This window comes from Xenopus tropicalis, chromosome 2, assembly GCF_000004195.4.
Source record: "Xenopus tropicalis strain Nigerian chromosome 2, UCB_Xtro_10.0, whole genome shotgun sequence".
In the NCBI taxonomy this organism is placed as follows: domain Eukaryota; kingdom Metazoa; phylum Chordata; class Amphibia; order Anura; family Pipidae; genus Xenopus; species Xenopus tropicalis.
The window spans coordinates 86,432,389-86,450,561 of record NC_030678.2 but is presented as its reverse complement, the minus strand read 5'-3'; the positions used below and the strand labels follow the sequence as shown (position 1 = coordinate 86,450,561).

The following is an 18,173-nucleotide window of genomic DNA, read 5'->3' as shown; positions in this document are numbered from 1 at the left end:
GGCCCGATTCACTAAAGTCCGAAATAAGGAGTGCTATTTATAGCATGCGTTAAAAATCTTATCACTTCTTATTTTTCGCTCGATTCACTAAAAGGACACTTGTCATAATTAAGAAGCGATGTTCTTGGCGTTATTTATCTTGCGACATATTTTCAAGCAACGTGCTGCGTAATATGTTGTGTGCTGCGTAATATATTGCTTGAAAATATGTTGTCGCAAGATAAATAACGCCAAGAACATCGCTTCTTAATTATGACAAATGTCCTTTTAGTGAATCGAGCGAAAAATAAGAAGTGATAAGATTTTTAACGCATGCTATAAATAGCACTCCTTATTTCGGACTTTAGTGAATCGGGCCCAAGGAGTAGAAACTGAAAGATTTTAAAGAGGCTGTTCACTGATTGAAATCTTTGTGTGTGGGGTTTACTCGTTCTTCAAATTCTTAGCAATTTGTGTCCTGTCACCTAACTGATATGGACCTGATGCTTTCATAAATTTACCTTGGGAGGGGGGCGGTTCTTTTTACTAAAATCTGAAGGGGGCACAGAAAGAAATGTGGTATGTTCTTAGGCATGCCACCTGCTTATTGCATTAAACCCAAGTCATTGGTACAGTAGCTCAAAGGTAGAGCTACAAATGTATTTTTGCAACATAAGAGCTACTTTACATTGCCATCTTGTGTCAAATTCAACAAACTCATGAAAGGTAATAGTACCCTCATTTTCATGACTGATGTAGTTATTCAATACATGCGTATATTGTGTCATATAATATTGCCATAATATAATGTTGCAGTTGCTTAACACTTTGCTATATCTTTCCAATTTCGGGCAAGTTTAATGTATTTATTATGTCAAGATAATGCAGTTCAGGGATTTTTAATCAGTGGGTCTCCGTGAACCTCTGTCATACAGCAACCTTTTTGCAATAGAGAAGTGTAATTAAAACAACGTAAACTAATTCTTGGGGTACTAAGCTGATTTTTAAATTTAACATGAGACCACAAAAATATAATGTACTGTTGCCCAACACTGGTAAAACTGGTGTGGACTATAAACTACAGTAGTCTTTCTGAGGCAAACACACCAGTTGTACCAGTGCAAGACAACTCTTTCATTTCCACTTTTATTTTTTTTTTGTGTTACTGTTCCTTTAAGAAATCTGACTATTGTATACAGCCAATGAAGGGTAACTTCCTTCAAAACCAGGTATTGATGTCTAAAACATCTAAAGACGCATTATACACTATTGTTCAACATGTGTTCAATGAATAGGTCTTGTACTGAACATATGTTTGCCATATTGTTTTAATCAAAAATCTAAGTTTTTTTATATTTATTGAGAAAAACAGGGCAAACAGCCCTTGTGAGGTAGATAATTACCAGAGCTCAGATAATCTGAGCTCTAGTAATCTAATAATATACCTCACAAGGACCAAATATGGAGTAGATCACAGCTAGATGCAGTCCTTAATGGTATCTCTTGCCCAGGCCACGTTCAGTTATAGATCACAGTCAGTTGATATATTCCATAAACAAACTAAATATTTGTCTGCCAACTTTGAGAAAAGAACAAACTGGTACCTAACATCTGTCACGTACAATCCAATACTCTTTCAATGACTAATAAAAGTCACTTCTGCATTGCTGCATTTACTATTACCATTAGATGTCTTATTTGATGCTTTCTCATGTGGCTACTGCCTGAAAGGTTCCTTCTAAGGTTTTTAACTACTTTAGCAGCATTTGAAACTTGCGTGGTCCAGCTATGTGTTTTGTAAAATCTGCAGTGCACTCTGCTTTTATTTACCAAAATTGTAAATCTGGCCATACATTGAAAGGTTCACTCATTTGGTGAGGATGGCAAACAAGAACTATTCCTGAAATGCCTACTGTGAGGTGGACGATACTGGGCTGAGCCAATTATTTGACCATTGGGCCAAACGATCGTATCACCAAGGACAGAGATACAGGCTGTCAGCAAGGACCACATCAACAAGTTGATATGGTCCTAGCCCCAAAGGGATTTTAAACCTGCCAGATCAATATCTAGAGATTTTCTGCCAGATATCAGTCAGGCAGGCCCATTGGAGGGCCCCATAAATGGGCAAATAAACTGCTGACTTGGTCTGAAGATGCAGAACTGGCAGTTAAATCCTGCCCATGTGTGACCACATTAAAGGAAAGGTAAAAACTAAGTAAGCTTTATCAGAAAGGTCAATGTAAATACAGCCATAAGCACTCACAGAAACACTGCATCGAGTCCTCTATTAAAAGTTAACTGAAAGCAGCTCTAATGTGTAGCGCTGGCTCTTTCTGAATACTCAGACTTAGGCACAATGCACTGTGTTGCCTACACGCCAATACTACAACTAAAAAAAAACAAACATTTTCTTGGTACAAGCATAAAATTTTAAATGGTGAATTATTTGCCATGTAAACAGTGTAATTTAGAAACAAAAAGTACAAAAAAAATCATGACAAAATCCCTTTAAGATCATTCCTGCAATTATATTTATCTGTATTTAAGCTGGCGAAACATGGGCAGACTGTCAGGATAATTAATAGACAGATTAGATATTATCCCATTTAAAAACAGGTCAAAGGTAGATCTGTCAGACAGGCTACAATGCTATGTGGATGCAGAAGAAAATGATCAACCAATTGTACAAAAGATTGTAAATTTAGTCAATAGTATCTAGTAGAATTAAGTCTTAAGCAACTGGACTTTTCACATTTAAAACAAGTTTATTGTGCAAAATATAGAAAACAGTTCTTAAATTACCTTACACCCACTTCTGACAGTTGCATTGCACTATTAAAAAACTGGAACCCATCATTGTCAATATTTACTGAATTGATCTATGCAGGTCCAGCTTTAGATGTATCTAAATGAAACATTATTTTAAAATAAATTTAATTTTTAAAAGATTTGTCTTGGTTGGGGCACTTAAAGTTTGAGGCAAACTATACATTTGTACAGTATATAAAATGTTAATTTTATACGCTGTAATTACCAATTTTAATCTACCGATACCTTTAAATACTGATGGAATAATGGAACTGAAGCTCAGCAAGTTCAACTTTAACTGTCAAACCCACTTTACTGCTTAATACAGATGTTTTTAGTTTCCTTCAATTTAGTAAATAGACTACTGGAATCATATCTGACATCTTGTTTGGTCTTTAAACCAAAGACAGTAGTGCAGTAATGTAATTTTTAAGTGCTGTATATTTTAAATACATATTAAAGAGAAAGTTTCTTTTCTGTGACAATATCATTCTTGGAGGCAGAAATAAAGTTCCAGGCTATACCATGAGAGATTTTTGGTGCATTCCTTACTCCTCAAGGTATGATTCTATGCCTATTTCTAGGCATTTATGAGGTAGATCACACAAAATAATTAATCCGGGATACAACAGTTTTGCAGCCTGTGGATGAGAAAACCTTTTCATCTTCTGGGAAATAAACAATGCTGTCCGTTATGTTGTTTAAAAGCTCCTCTTCAGGTTCCAGTCCTTGCTGTACCATCTCAGCCTGTACACATTGTCGCACATGGCTGGGCCGCAATGGCAAAAATGGCAGTATTACATCTATGAGATGCTGATTGATGATCTGGGACTGCCAGAAGCCATCTGGATTAAAAAAAAAAAAAAAAAAATATATATATATATATATATATTATATATATATATATATATATATATATATATATATATATATATAAAAAATATAAATATAAAAAAAAAATTAGAATATCTGGAGAACAGATGCCTGCACGCACTACATCATACTAAAAGATAACGCTAAAGATAATGTATAGACCATGGCTACAGATAATGTATAGGCCATGGTGAATGTTACTAAGACGAGATCTCAGTGCGCCATATATGAGCATTCCCTAACACCCCTATCTAATTCATCATTAAAGCAAGGAAGCACCAAAATGCACATGATGCAGGCGAGGCCTGTACTTACAGTCTACACATGTTAAATACAAGGCTGCAAGTGCCCTGTGTATGGGTTGTTAGGGGAGCAATTTTTCACCCATGTGTAGTTTTCCTAAATATTTTCATGTTTGCATATGTAGAATCACAGCACCTAATGCAAACATATGAAAAAGTTAGATCTAAAATATGGAAGGGCATATTTCTGGGCATCAATTATCAAACTGTACTATAAAATACTAATCATTAATGAGAATGATACCAGTTAAATGTTGTAAGATTTGCTTCAATGTGAATGTGCAGTTATAAATCCAAATATTTGGTTCAAACATCCTAAGAAGTTTGCTAAATATATCAGTGACAGTTACAGCACTGTATCTTTGTGTAAAAGCTACTGGAGATTTAACATTACTATATTTATTCTACAGTATACTATATCTTTAAAAAAAGAAAAAGCGGATTACTTTGGGTGCAATCCATACTTACGTTTAGGATTAGAAAACACAGCTTTGGAGATAGTGGATTCCAAATGATGCAGCCGAATATCCTCCCTGTCCTTTCGTTGCTTCCAGAAATCTAATGCAACTTCATTAATATCATCTCCCCCAGCATTGCTATAGAAACACAAAAGTAACTGTCTAAATGAAATGTATGTGTACTAAACTACTTTTGTCAGATTAACAGAAGTTTATCATCCCTTCCTGAAAATATCTGATCATTCTAAATTAGCCATGCAACCACCATCCAACATACCCCCACAAATACTGTTTGTGTATGAAAAACAATGTAAGATCTGCCTGAAAGCTTCAAAGACAGGTTTCACCACACACAGCTGGTTAATTTGTTTGTGGCATTTTACAACATACGGTAGCTCTCCAACATGTATGTCACTCCAAAGGATTTTCTGGCACTCTGCTTGTCAAAGGACTCCATACTTGCAGCCTCATTATAATGCCCTATTTTTGACTCACTAAGCAGCACTTACTGAAGTTTGCAAGTTTTTTCCCCTCTTCTTTCTTACTTTCCTTAATACAGGTTAGTGATGCTGGGAGGATACTCTGAATAAATCAACCTGTTGCACAGCTTTGGCTTTTTTGTCAACCCAAATCAGCTATAGGTTATAGGACTGGCTGCTGTACAATTCAACAGAGGACTAAAAGAGGCAGCATCCAGCATCATGTGCTTTGCAGTGCCTTGGGCCTGGTAAATTGGGCTGCTGTAGCTGCAGGTCATAACATATCAGCCATTTAGAAAACTGCCAGTACGGTTTTCATGCAGTTTTGCAAATTGTGTATCAAAGGACTGTCCCACTGCATTAAAGAATTTGTACAACAGTAACATGTGAACTAAAGGTATTTTTATGTGTTTTGTCATAAATGCTGGAGGCTATTTAGCTCAGGCGATAAAATTCCATGTGTGTGCTTACCCTTAAAGGAGAAGGAAATGCTAATAAAGAGTTAATCTCAAGCTGCAGGCATACCATCACTTGTTTCAATAGTGCCCTTAAGTTTCTTACATTCCTAAGGGGGGGGGAGTGAGTTCTTAGCATTCTTGAGGGAGGGGGAGCAGGAGAGAGGAGAGAGCTGTGCGTCTCTGGCACATGAATTACAGACACAAGAAATCTTTTGACAGAGAAGTCAGTGCAGCATTTCTGTGAGTGCTTATGGCTGTATTTACATAGACCTTTCTGATAAAGCTTACTTAGTTTTTACCTTTCTTTCTCCTATCCAGCTCAATGGATTCTGTTAACAGATTGGTATGGTATTTCCAAGAGCACTGATTCTAAGTAATGCATCATTCAAAAATTATTACTAAAACCAAGCAAGCATACTATAATTTTTTTCCTGATAATTTGATGTAAAGTGTACTTTAATAATTTGTAGGATTTTTATCATTTTACATTAATTTGGTGACTATTACTACCAACAAAAAATGTATTTTAATGCAGGATTCTGCTGGGGAAGCCCTATTAACTTAAATAAAACTAATGCGTTTTTAAAAAACATGTTTTCCCATGACAGTATTCCTTTAACTGGACTCCAATTTAGTGCATATTAAGGATGCATTCAAATGCTCTTTATGTTGAACAATGTTATGGTTGCAGTTCATGAATTTCACATACAGGTACACCAGCTGGCCACAAGCCTGATACTAGGTTTACCTTATGAAGAGGAAGATTGCTTTTCTGTAGTTTGAGCCATAAACTACCCAAGATGAGCCAAGAAAAGGGACAATGGCATCGATCAAGCCAGGGTGCATTTTATCCATCTCCTCAAATACAAAAAGAGAACGGCTACATGTAGTGAGGTTCCCCTGAATCCACCCTTTTAGATCCACCTAAGGAAGCAAGCAAGCAAGAACAAAGAATGACTAAAAATACAGCAAACAGGGTATTAACAAACAATTATACCATTAAGTTCCAAGGTATAAACTGCAACACTACAGAAAAATACCTATGCTGATATGGTTTCTTCATATATGGGATAACTTGTGGGTTTTTCTTGCTAACAAAAGTGCTCAGTTCAGGCTAAAAACATCTGGGGATAACTGCTGCCCTTTATGCATAAGGTACACCAAGAGCTTTGAACTTTGTGGTACTCTCAAGAAGAACCACAGCTGTTGAAATGCCCTTTGTTACCTAATATCACTTTGCCATTCAAAGTAATAAGAACATTTTGTCTGTAAAAGATACTAGCAGTGACAGGTGTGGACTGTCCAAGAATGGCTGATTCAGCATTCAATTGGCCCTGGCCAATAACGTCAAAGAAGAGAGAGAACCCCAATTGTAAAAACGCCCTACTGAGTCTGTCACTGATTCCCATTTAAAAGAATTGCCTGGTGTGCCATTAGTCAAAAGGGATGACCTCCCATGCGAGGCTTTAATCAAATCAATCGACACAAGCTCATACGACACAAGCTTGACTACAAGTGGCAGTTTTGTGCAACTCTGTGCAGCACTGCACAATATAACCCAGCATGTTTTAATGTAAAATCCAATTGCATAAAACGTGATTTTCTTTCATGTGTGCTCAAGTGAAATTGTGGATAATTGGCCACAGCATATAAACATTTTAGACTATACCGTAAGACATTAATGTTCTCAGCAGTAGAGATATTCAAACTATGTGTCTGCAACTGATTGAACAAAACCTTCCAGCAATCTTTAAAGGGGTGGTTCACCATTAAGATAACTTTTTGTACATTATAGAATGGCCAGTTCTTTTCAAATGGTCTTCATTTCTTTCCGTCCTTGAATAATTTCCTCTACTGACTCTTTCCAGCTTTCAAAAAGAAGTCACTGATCCTGCAGCCAAAAAACTAAACTACTGTTTTTTGAGGTTACAATTTAATTTGTTATTGTTACAAATAAAGAAAATAAAGACCAATTGCCAACTGCTTCAGAATAGCACTCTCTATAACATTCTAAAAGTTAATTTCATGGTAAGCAATACCTTTACGTCAGATTGATGTGTGTTGTGCAGCAGTTCACGATTAGCTTGAAAATGACAGACTGCAACTGCTTGTTTCAAAAGCATTTCTATAAAAGCCTAAACTGCATATAAGTGGAAGGTTTAGGTTTATTTGGCTAAATATTTTACAGATGACCTTATAACAACAGCATTTTGATTGGCATTCCGTAGAATTACTCTTACCTTGTACTGTTCTAAATTCTGGACCCGAGGGAAATGTAAAACTGGAGAGAAGAAATGTACAAAGCGGCTCTGGCTTCCTTCCTTGAAAAGATGTTTCACTAGAAGAGAGCTCACAAACGTTTTCCCTGTCCCACTCCAGCCATGGAGAGACAACACCAGGGGCTTGCTGGGGTTATCATTTTCTATAAATTCTTTCACAGACTTAAAGAGAAGCTCCCGAGCTAAATGCTGGCCAAAAACATTACGTGCAAGATCACAGTCCAGTGCTGAGGATACAAGAAGCAACAGTTTAGTTTAACATAGGAGTACATAACCCAAAAAAAGAGTCCCATTAAGAAAAGAAAAAAAACAATTTTGAAAAATAAGTTCCCCACAAACAATACTTAGATCCTATGCTGTTCCAGAGAGATTCTGATTTTAATAGCAATTTCAAACTTTAACCCTTTGCCTGCCAATCACGTACGGCGTACGTGATGGCAAGCAAAGGCGCTGAGTGCCAATCACGTACGCCGTACGTTTTTTTACTCACTGCGGATCCCTCTTCAGCTGCGGCTTTCTCCGCAGCCAAAAGCCGACTGAGCGCCGCAGAACCCCCTAGGCAACGAGCAGAGGGAAGCAGGAACATGCGCCGATCGATAGGATGACCCCGGCGACCCCATAAACGTCATCAACATGTGCCTGATGCTGGGGTATTTAAACTCAGCCCCCAGCGCCGCCCCCTCCTTCTCTGCTGGTCCTGGATGTCGCTGGTGCCCTCCTGCTGTGTGCTGCGGTCCTCCTTTCATCCTTGGCTGTGAGATATACTGTGCTGCCCTCAGATAATCCATTTGATTTTACATTACACACTCACTACACACTTATTACACATACTTTACTTTACATTTACAGTTTGTACTTTACATTACATTTGCAGATCTACACTAACTACACATACACTTACACACATACATCTATCTAACATAAAATATTATTTTGCTTTACGTTTGTTTTTGTGTCATTGTCATTGTTTTTGTCTAAAAAAAACAAAAAAAACAAAAAAAAAACTGTTTATTTGGTGTTGTGCCCTCTCACTGTTATTTTCTGTATTTTCTGCATCATATTGTGATTTTATTGATTATTCTTTTCTGCGTTGCCCTTTTGTTATATACTTTTGCTTGTTACCATCATTTCGCAGTGTGAATCTTTTCTGATTATTAGTGATTTTATTGTTGATTGAGTATTGCTTTGCTCTAATTACTGTTGTAACTTGTTTTTGGCTTTACTTTGCATTTTCAGTTTTATATTACTATTCATTGCTGGTTATTTTGATTTTCAGTGAATTTATTGAATCTTGAGGTTTGCATTGTTATAACTGGTTCTAACTTGTTTTTGCTTGTGTTTTGAATTTTTAGTTTTATATTCCTATTCATTACTGGTTCTCTTGATTGTTTAGTAATTTTATTGCATTTTGACCACTAGTTACTACTAATTGCATTTTATTTGATATTGTAAGTTCTTTGGCTAGTCTCATAGGGTTTTTGTTCCAGAAAGTTCCAGAGAGTTCAAGGGGTTGAGCTTCTAGGTCTGATCAGTTGGGTTTTTTTTTTGGGAGGGGGGGGTTCTGCCTATTTTATTGGATTTATTGTATTTCTGTGAATTATATTGTTCATTTTCAGTTTTGTATTGCTGTTTTATCACTGATTCTTTTCTGATTACTAGTGATTTTATTGTTGTTTGAGTTTTGCTTTGCTCTGATTACTTCTGATTAGTTTTTGCCACTAGTTACTAGTTCTTTGGCTAGTCTGATCTGGTTTTTTGCTCCAGAAAGTTCCAGGGAGTTGAGAGGGAGTTCAAGGGGGTTGAGCTTATAGCAGTTTTTTTTTTTCTTGGTCTGATTTGTTTATATTATCAGTTGGGTTTTTTTTCTCCAGTCTCTGCCTTGCCTGTTGCAGTAGTTTTACAAGCAATCTTTTTTTCTGGCTTGATTGTCTTTAGTTTTAGATTAGCCTGTACATATTTTGTTTGCAACATGGCAAAAAGGTTTTATTCTGCTGAAGAAGCTGCTGCACATTGCATGGCCTCTAGCTCAGAGGAGTTTAGTGGCTCCGATTCGGAGTATGTGCCCCCTGCATCAGAGAGTGACTCTTCTACTGAGGAGTCATGGTGTAGCAGCAGCACTGTTAGTGCTCTAGAGGAGCCTATGGAGGTAGATGAGGATGTGGATGATTTGGAAGATCAGGAAGCGGGCGATAGGGCTGATGCTGCAGCTGGTGGAGAGCCTGCGTGGGGGCCTCCTTGTAATTTTCCCCCTGAGATCCCCCCATTTACTACAGTCCCTGGCGTCAAGGTGGACACCAGTAATTTTGAGCCCATAAATTTTTTCCAATTATTTATGACTGAGGCCATCCTACAGGATATGGTCCTCTATACCAATGTATACGCCGAGCAGTATCTTACACAAAATCCCCTACCTAGGTATGCTCGAGCTCATGCATGGCATCCCACAGATATTGCCGAAATGAAGAGGTTTGTGGGACTTACTTTAGCTATGGGTCTCATAAAAGCCAATTCTTTGGAGTCCTACTGGGATACCACTACTGTGTTGTCTATCCCTGTCTTTTCTGCCACTATGTCTAGAAACCGGTATCAGCTACTGCTCCGGTTTCTGCATTTCAATAATAATGCTACAGCTGTACCCCCTGATCAGCCCGGCCATGACAGGCTGCATAAATTGAGGCCCCTAATAGACAGCCTGTCTGAGCGCTTCGCAGCAGTATACACTCCCTGCCAAAATATTTGTATTGATGAGTCCCTTCTCCTCTTCAAAGGGCGCCTACAATTCCGTCAATACATCCCAAGCAAGCGTGCCCGCTATGGGATTAAATTTTATAAACTTTGCGAAAGCAGCTCGGGGTACACTAGCTATTTCCTGATTTATGAAGGCAAGGACTCCAAATTAGATCCCCCTGGTTGTCCCCCTGACTTAACTGTCAGTGGAAAGATTGTATGGGAGCTCATTTCTCCACTTCTGGGCCAAGGTTTCCACTTATATGTGGATAACTTTTATTCTAGTATCCCCTTGTTCACTGCCCTATATTGTTTAGATACCCCAGCCTGTGGCACCATAAATCGTAACCGAAAAGGATTGCCCAGGGCTCTGCTTGATAAAAAATTGAATCGTGGAGAGACTTATGCCCTTAGAAAAAATGAGCTCCTTGCCATCAAATTTTTTGACAAAAAAAATGTTTTCATGCTGACATCAATCCACGATGAGTCAGTAATTAGAGAACAGAGAGTTGGTAGGCCCCCCAAAAATAAGCCTCTCTGTAGCAAGGAGTACAGTAAGTACATGGGTGGTGTTGATAGAACTGACCAACTCCAACATTATTACAATGCCACCCGGAAAACAAGGGCCTGGTACAAGAAAGTTGGTATATATTTGATACAAATGGCCCTCCGAAATTCATATATTGTGTATAAGGCAGCAGTACCAGGTCCCAAATTGTCCTATTATAAATACCAGCTGCAGATACTCCCTGCCCTGTTGTTTGGTGGTGTAGAGGAACAGACAGTGCCTGAGATGCCCCCTAGTGATAATGTGGCCCGATTGATTGGGAAGCATTTTATAGATACGCTTCCACCCACACCTGGCAAACAGAGACCCCAGAAAGGCTGCAAAGTGTGCCGCAAAAGGGGTATAAGACGAGATACAAGGTACTATTGCCCAAAGTGCCCTCGCAACCCTGGGTTATGTTTCAAACCATGTTTTGAAATATACCATACGCAGCTGCACTACTGAAAGGTTTATAAATTGTGTATTGATTTGGATTGGATTTATAGTAAGCATTGGTATCCCACTTTGTGCAAAATTTATATAGTATACTTTGATTTATGTATTCAGGGCAGTTGTGGTTATTTTGGAATTTTCAGTACCCTAATATATTGCTTATTATGGATGGCACTGGGGGTATAGCCAATTGAGGTGTAAGGTAACGCACAGGGCGCCTACACATTTGTGGTGTGTGATGATTATGATGATTCATCTTGCCTGCTGATGTTTTCATCTCCCCTGCTGATGCCACAAAGTTTTTTTTCTACTGACACCTCATAAGCTGCCCTTGCTATCTGTTTTTTTGGACAATATTTCATATTTTACTAGTTTATTGGGTCTCCCTGAAATCTTGTTTTTTGTTATGGGCTCCAGCTTTTTGTAAAGTGATTTTTGCATGTTTAGGGTTTTTGTTTGCAGTTGTGAAAGTAGTTTTGCTGATGGTTTGCTGATAGATGGGGACAGTTTGCATTTCAATACTAATCAACTATTATCTACTAATCAACTAATTCAATGCTAATTGTAGTCTTTCTCTTTATTATGTATATTAGTACTGAGCTCAAGGCATAACAGTGAAAGGAACAGGGAACTTGATTGACAACTTACTGAGGCTATCTTTAATTTTGGGAAGTATATATTTTGTTCTTAGTCACCTAGCAGGGGTCCCCAACCGCCAGGCCGCGGACGGCATGGCAGTGGGCCGCAGCGCCCCCTCCCCCCAGCGCGTTGCATGTATTATGCGCCGTGTAAAAAATTTTGTGCCTCCTACCGGGCCGCGGGGCTAAAAAGGTTGGGGACCCCTGACCTAGCACCACAATTTTGAATGCTTACATCAGGGGTCCTCAAACTTTTTAAGCAGGGGGCCAGTTCATGGTTCCTCAGACTGTTGGGGGGCCAGACTAAAGTCCCCCCCCCTGTCCTCATACTATGGCCCTCTCCGCTGCGTCCTTCTGCTCTCTGCTGCGTCCTTCTGCTCTCCGCTGCGTCCTTCCGCTCTCCGCTGCGTCCTTCCGCTCTCCGCTGCGTCCTTCCGCTCTCCGCTGCGTCCTTCCGCTCTCCGCTGCGTCCTTCCGCTCTCCGCTGCGTCCTTCCGCTCTCCGCTGCGTCCTTCCGCTCTCCGCTGCGTCCTTCCGCTCTCCGCTGCGTCCTCGCATCAGATCATAGTGGGGAACGGGTAAATTATCTTGGGGGGCCGCATCAAGCCCAAGGGCTGTAGTTTGAGGATGCCTGGCTTATATGAACAGCAAGCGTGATCAGACTTGACGTTGCTAATATGAGCTTTATTGTTAACATCTCAAATGCTCACAATTCAGTGAAGTACAGATGAAACAAAAGGGCCGAAAGATGCTCAACTAAATAGATAAACGTAAGTAGAATATATTTGGGGCTAAACTGGGCAGGGTGTTTTAGTCATTATTGCAGTTTCAGGGAGAAATGTAACTTTGGATCTTTTTTTATCCTTTATTTTAGGCCAAACTGCAAAGTTTTTCGGAGAACTGTGTCCACAATTCTTTATGTAGGAAAGCAAGGATGGTTTTCCTGAACAGCTGCAGGTGAGCACTATCAAGGAACATATAGTTTCTGGGGTATTTTCCAGGTAAGGGGGTTGCTAAGACTCAAAATCTAACAGATGTGCACTTATAGCATAGCTACCAAATTTAGCTATTGCCCCAGTTTTAGGGTGTTTGGTGGGTGTGCCTTTTGATACTCCCATATATGTGGGGTATCGTTTGATTCAGGAGAAGCTGCAGATTGATAGTGAGCAGGTTTTTTGTAGTTGTCATGGCAATTTTGGGGAGAAATTTAACTTTGGATCTTTTTTTTTCTTCATTTCAGGCCAAACTGCAAACTTCTACGAAGAGCTGCGTCCACAGTTTTCCATGTAGGGGAACAAGGATGGCACCGCTGAATAGCTGTAGGTGTGCACTTTCAAGAAATGTATGGTTTGTGGGGGTTATTTTACAGGTAGGGGGTGTTTTGACTAAAAAACTGCAAGGAGTGCACTTAGAGAGTAGCCCCAAACTTTCCAGCTGAAATTGCTCAAATGTATTGCCCCTGTTTTGGGGTGTTTGGTGGCCCCGTCTTTAGGTGCACTCTTGCATGTGGGGTATCGTTTTGTTCGGGAGAAGTTGCAGATTGATAGTGAGCAGGTTTTTTGTAGTTGTCATGGCAATTTTGGGGAGAAATTTAACTTTGGATCTTTTTTTTTCTTCATTTCAGGCCAAACTGCAAACTTCTACGAAGAGCTGCGTCCACAGTTTTCCATGTAGGGGAACAAGGATGGCACCGCTGAATAGCTGTAGGTGTGCACTTTCAAGAAATGTATGGTTTGTGGGGGTTATTTTACAGGTAGGGGGTGTTTTGACTAAAAAACTGCAAGGAGTGCACTTAGAGAGTAGCCCCAAACTTTCCAGCTGAAATTGCTCAAATGTATTGCCCCTGTTTTGGGGTGTTTGGTGGCCCCGTCTTTAGGTGCACACTTGCATGTGGGGTATCGTTTTGTTCGGGAGAAGTTGCAGATTGATAGTGAGCAGGTTTTTTGTAGTTGTCATGGCAATTTTGGGGAGAAATTTAACTTTGGATCTTTTTTTTTCTTCATTTCAGGCCAAACTGCAAACTTCTACGAAGAGCTGCGTCCACAGTTTTCCATGTAGGGGAACAAGGATGGCACCGCTGAATAGCTGTAGGTGTGCACTTTAAAGAAATGTATGGTTTGTGGGGGTTATTTTACAGGTAGGGGGTGTTTTGACTAAAAAACTGCAAGGAGTGCACTTAGAGAGTAGCCCCAAACTTTCCAGCTGAAATTGCTCAAATGTATTGCCCCTGTTTTGGGGTGTTTGGTGGCCCCGTCTTTAGGTGCACACTTGCATGTGGGGTATCGTTTTGTTCGGGAGAAGTTGCAGATTGATAGTGAGCAGGTTTTTTGTAGTTGTCATGGCAATTTTGGGGAGAAATTTAACTTTGGATCTTTTTTTTTCTTCATTTCAGGCCAAACTGCAAACTTCTACGAAGAGCTGCGTCCACAGTTTTCCATGTAGGGGAACAAGGATGGCACCGCTGAATAGCTGTAGGTGTGCACTTTAAAGAAATGTATGGTTTGTGGGGGTTATTTTACAGGTAGGGGGTGTTTTGACTAAAAAACTGCAAGGAGTGCACTTAGAGAGTAGCCCCAAACTTTCCAGCTGAAATTGCTCAAATGTATTGCCCCTGTTTTGGGGTGTTTGGTGGCCCCGTCTTTAGGTGCACACTTGCATGTGGGGTATCGTTTTGTTCGGGAGAAGTTGCAGATTGATAGTGAGCAGGTTTTTTGTAGTTGTCATGGCAATTTTGGGGAGAAATTTAACTTTGGATCTTTTTTTTTCTTCATTTCAGGCCAAACTGCAAACTTCTACGAAGAGCTGCGTCCACAGTTTTCCATGTAGGGGAACAAGGATGGCACCGCTGAATAGCTGTAGGTGTGCACTTTCAAGAAATATATGGTTTGGGGGGGTTATTTTACAGGTAAGGGGTGTTTTGACTAAAAAACTGCAAGGAGTGCACTTAGAGAGTAGCCCCAAACTTTTCAGCTGAAATTGCTCAAATGTATTGCCCCTGTTTTAGGGTGTTTGGTGGCCCCGTCTTTAGGTGCACACTTGCATGTGGGGTATCGTTTTGTTCGGGAGAAGTTGCAGATTGATAGTGAGCAGGTTTTTTGTAGTTGTCATGGCAATTTTGGGGAGAAATTTAACTTTGGATCTTTTTTTTTCTTCATTTCAGGCCAAACTGCAAACTTCTATGAAGAGCTGCGTCCACAGTTTTCCATGTAGGGGAACAAGGATGGCACCGCTGAATAGCTGCAGGTGTGCACTTTCAAGAAATATATGGTTTGTGGGGGTTATTTTACAGGTAGGGGGTGTTTTGACTAAAAAACTGCAAGGAGTGCACTTAGAGAGTAGCCCCAAACTTTTCAGCTGAAATTGCTCAAATGTATTGCCCCTGTTTTGGGGTGTTTGGTGGCCCCGTCTTTAGGTGCACACTTGCATGTGGGGTATCGTTTTACTTGTGAGAACTTGTTCTTTCATATTTTACTTCATTTGAAAATTTTTATTGGATATTTTTTTCTCAAATTCACTTTTGTCTCTGTGACTTTGATGACATTTAATAAAAAAAAAAAAATCCCAAAAAGTATTGTTGAATTTCTTAGTGATCTGTATACGCCAACTGCATTTAGAGCAAAAAACTACCCCAGACCCAAAAACCTAGCGGTGTGTAGTTTCTAAAAATACCTAACATATGGAGGTTTTTCACTTCTATCATTAGATATACCATGTTAACAAAGAGATGCGCTTATCGGTTTTGTTAAAATGTAAAATTATAGAAAATGTTGTTTTATTATTGGGGTGTCTTCTGGGCAAGAAAAGTGGGATACCAATACATATTTGGTATTGGTGGATTCAGCAGAGTCGGGGCTTTTATAAATAATAAAATTTTTGTCAGTAAATGTAATTTTTCTTGAAAAAAAAACACAAAATAAAAACATATTTTTTTTTTTTTTATTTTTTTTTTACATATTTCACTCAAAATTTTTGTTACATCTCCTGAAAAAGTACATTTTTTTTTTACAGTGTTCAAGCCCAATTCGCTCCGAAAAAAACGATATATAATTTGCCTTATTTCATGTAGACTTTCTTGTCAAAAAACCTAAGCAAATGTAATGAGTGCAAAATGTCTCAAAATTGCTTGGCAGTAGATGTTCGCTTTTCGGACAAATTGGCTGGCAGTGAAAGGGTTAAAACCCCTAAACAGATTTTATTAATGTATATTGGAAAACTATTTAGAATTTCTTTACGCGCAGAACTGTTTCTAGGTGAAAGACCCCCTTAAAGTGAAAACACATATACCAAGCAGCATTCTAATAAAACTGCAACAAATGTTTAAATTTGCTCATCATCAGTTAAATTTTTTGCTTCTTTAATTATAAAACAAAATCTACGTTTTTTGTTATTTATTGAGCTCAACAATGCAAACTTCTAAATCAAAGCTACTCCATATTACTCAGCAGGTAGATAATTAGATATACAACTCACCCCCATTCACCCTTTGTTGTGCCTGCTGGTCTATAAATAAGTAGTAGTTCTTTAGGATAGTGCCACAAAAGGCTGATGTTTGTCCTGAGTATAAACCTAGGCCAAGAATCAGCTGATACACAGGCACTTGCGTTGGCTAGGTGATGACACATGGAGCGGATTTTGGTGCAGAAGCACGTGGGCATGCATTTTCTTGCTGAAATCAGCCCAGTGTGAAACTAACCTTATGAATGGGAAATATCTGTGTACAGGTAAACTTCTAATTATCTACTGTGAAAGAACCATGTAAGGGAGAAATTTCCTATGCAAATGTGACTTAAACATACAGCATATTGTGAACAACAGGGCCATGTTAGTTTTGAAATAGTTGCACGCAATGTATATGTTTTTTCTAGTGCCCCATAAAGAATTTAACATAGCCTAGAAATGACATTTTACAGAATCTTTTAATATTGCAGTTCCTTAGCACTAAGGAGTGCAAAGTCCTTTACAGTATCTGATGACTGTCAGCGTGGATAACAAAGAGTAAAGAGCAACTAAAAAGCTGATTGCTTGTTGTTGTTCTACTGTTACTACTGCAGCCTTTGCTTGGAAGCATAGCAGACATATACAATGGTGTATCAGAGTGCTAGTTCTATCAATCCAGTATTTTCCCCTAATTTGTAAATGGTTGGTAGTGTACTTTTCATCAAGAACGCATGTTTCCTTCATGATTTTGTTCATTCTGGCAGATGTCTGACTAAGGAGCATGTCCCCAAATGTTACATTTGATTAAACATGTGGGATTTTCCCCACTTGCATTTAGACTTATGTGCAGGTAATGTATTTGTTTGCTCATTCTGGCACAGGTCCTGAGTTCTTTCCACACCAGGTGTCTGCCAAACGTGTCATTCTTATGCAAACTGAACCTTATGTGCCACTCACCTGATCCCCACATGCTGAAAAGAAAAAAAAAGGTGGTAGGTGCAACTACAACTAACTGAGCAGAAGAGCCCTTAAAAGGGCCCTCCGCCCTATGTCTGTTTCTTGTATAATGAAATATAATGTAATTCTAAGCAACTTTCCACTATATCGCAAAATCACTGACTATGTTTAATTAAAGAAAATGTAATGCCAACTAAAAGCAGCATTTGCTTATGCATTTCTTTGCTCTGGTTCTGCCCCATAGACAATGTAGAAGACAAGACACCTGCTCATACTCAAGTTTTAACGCCAACAGGCGAGTTTAAAGTAGTATAAATTAAGTCACATTGCCATAAGAGTAATATTGAATAGAATACAATATTTCCACATAACTATGACTTTTTCGTGGCTTGCTGGTCCATTGGCAGCGAAACACTGGCATTTTAGTGTTACTGCTGGACCTGATTCGGCCCTGGCAGCGCTAACCAGTTTATAAGCAGTAAGAGGCCACTTACCGTCAAGATCAACTGTGAAGCCGCACTCGTAGAGGTTGTATAAGGTGAACGGCAGTGAAAAGAGCTCCCAAGCCCTACAGGGGCCCGGTACCAAAAGAAGCATGAAACCCAGCCACCAGCTCCCCGCCATTATTGACGGCTAGCATAGCGAAAAGCACCCACTTCCTATAGCTATTTATTTTACTTCTAGAGACGCAATAATATGTGTCAGAAAGAAAGCATCTCAAACAGCCGGCAGCATAACCCCAAAGCGATAGTAAGTTTGTTTAAACCGAGTACCC

At 39.2% G+C, this 18,173-nt stretch overlaps 1 protein-coding gene across 2 annotated transcripts; it reads right to left on the bottom strand.

Annotated features, from left to right (window-relative positions):
• Positions 1 to 2,727: 2,727 nt before the first annotated feature.
• tor2a (torsin family 2, member A) lies at positions 2,728 to 18,127 on the bottom strand. 2 transcript variants are annotated; one of them, XM_031895540.1, is made up of 6 exons: positions 17,893 to 17,982; positions 17,399 to 17,412; positions 7,601 to 7,866; positions 6,109 to 6,284; positions 4,434 to 4,561; positions 2,728 to 3,635 (listed from the first exon to the last, which is right to left on the bottom strand). In XM_031895540.1, exons 2-6 carry the CDS (start codon positions 17,409 to 17,411, stop codon positions 3,391 to 3,393), a joined length of 828 nt encoding a protein of 275 aa, XP_031751400.1. In that variant the 5' UTR covers position 17,412; positions 17,893 to 17,982; the 3' UTR covers positions 2,728 to 3,390.
• Between the last annotated feature and the right edge of the window lie 46 nt (positions 18,128 to 18,173).

What these genes read in the sequence shown, in the direction of transcription:
- tor2a (XM_031895540.1), bottom strand. An exon ending in AGAATTTAGAACAGTACAAG is followed by an intron (nt 6,285 to 7,600) that starts GTAAGAGTAATT and finishes TTGCTTCCTTAG; the next exon opens with GTGGATCTAAAAGGGTGGAT. An exon ending in TGTGTTTTCTAATCCTAAAC is followed by an intron (nt 3,636 to 4,433) that starts GTAAGTATGGAT and finishes TTTTTAATCCAG; the next exon opens with ATGGCTTCTGGCAGTCCCAG.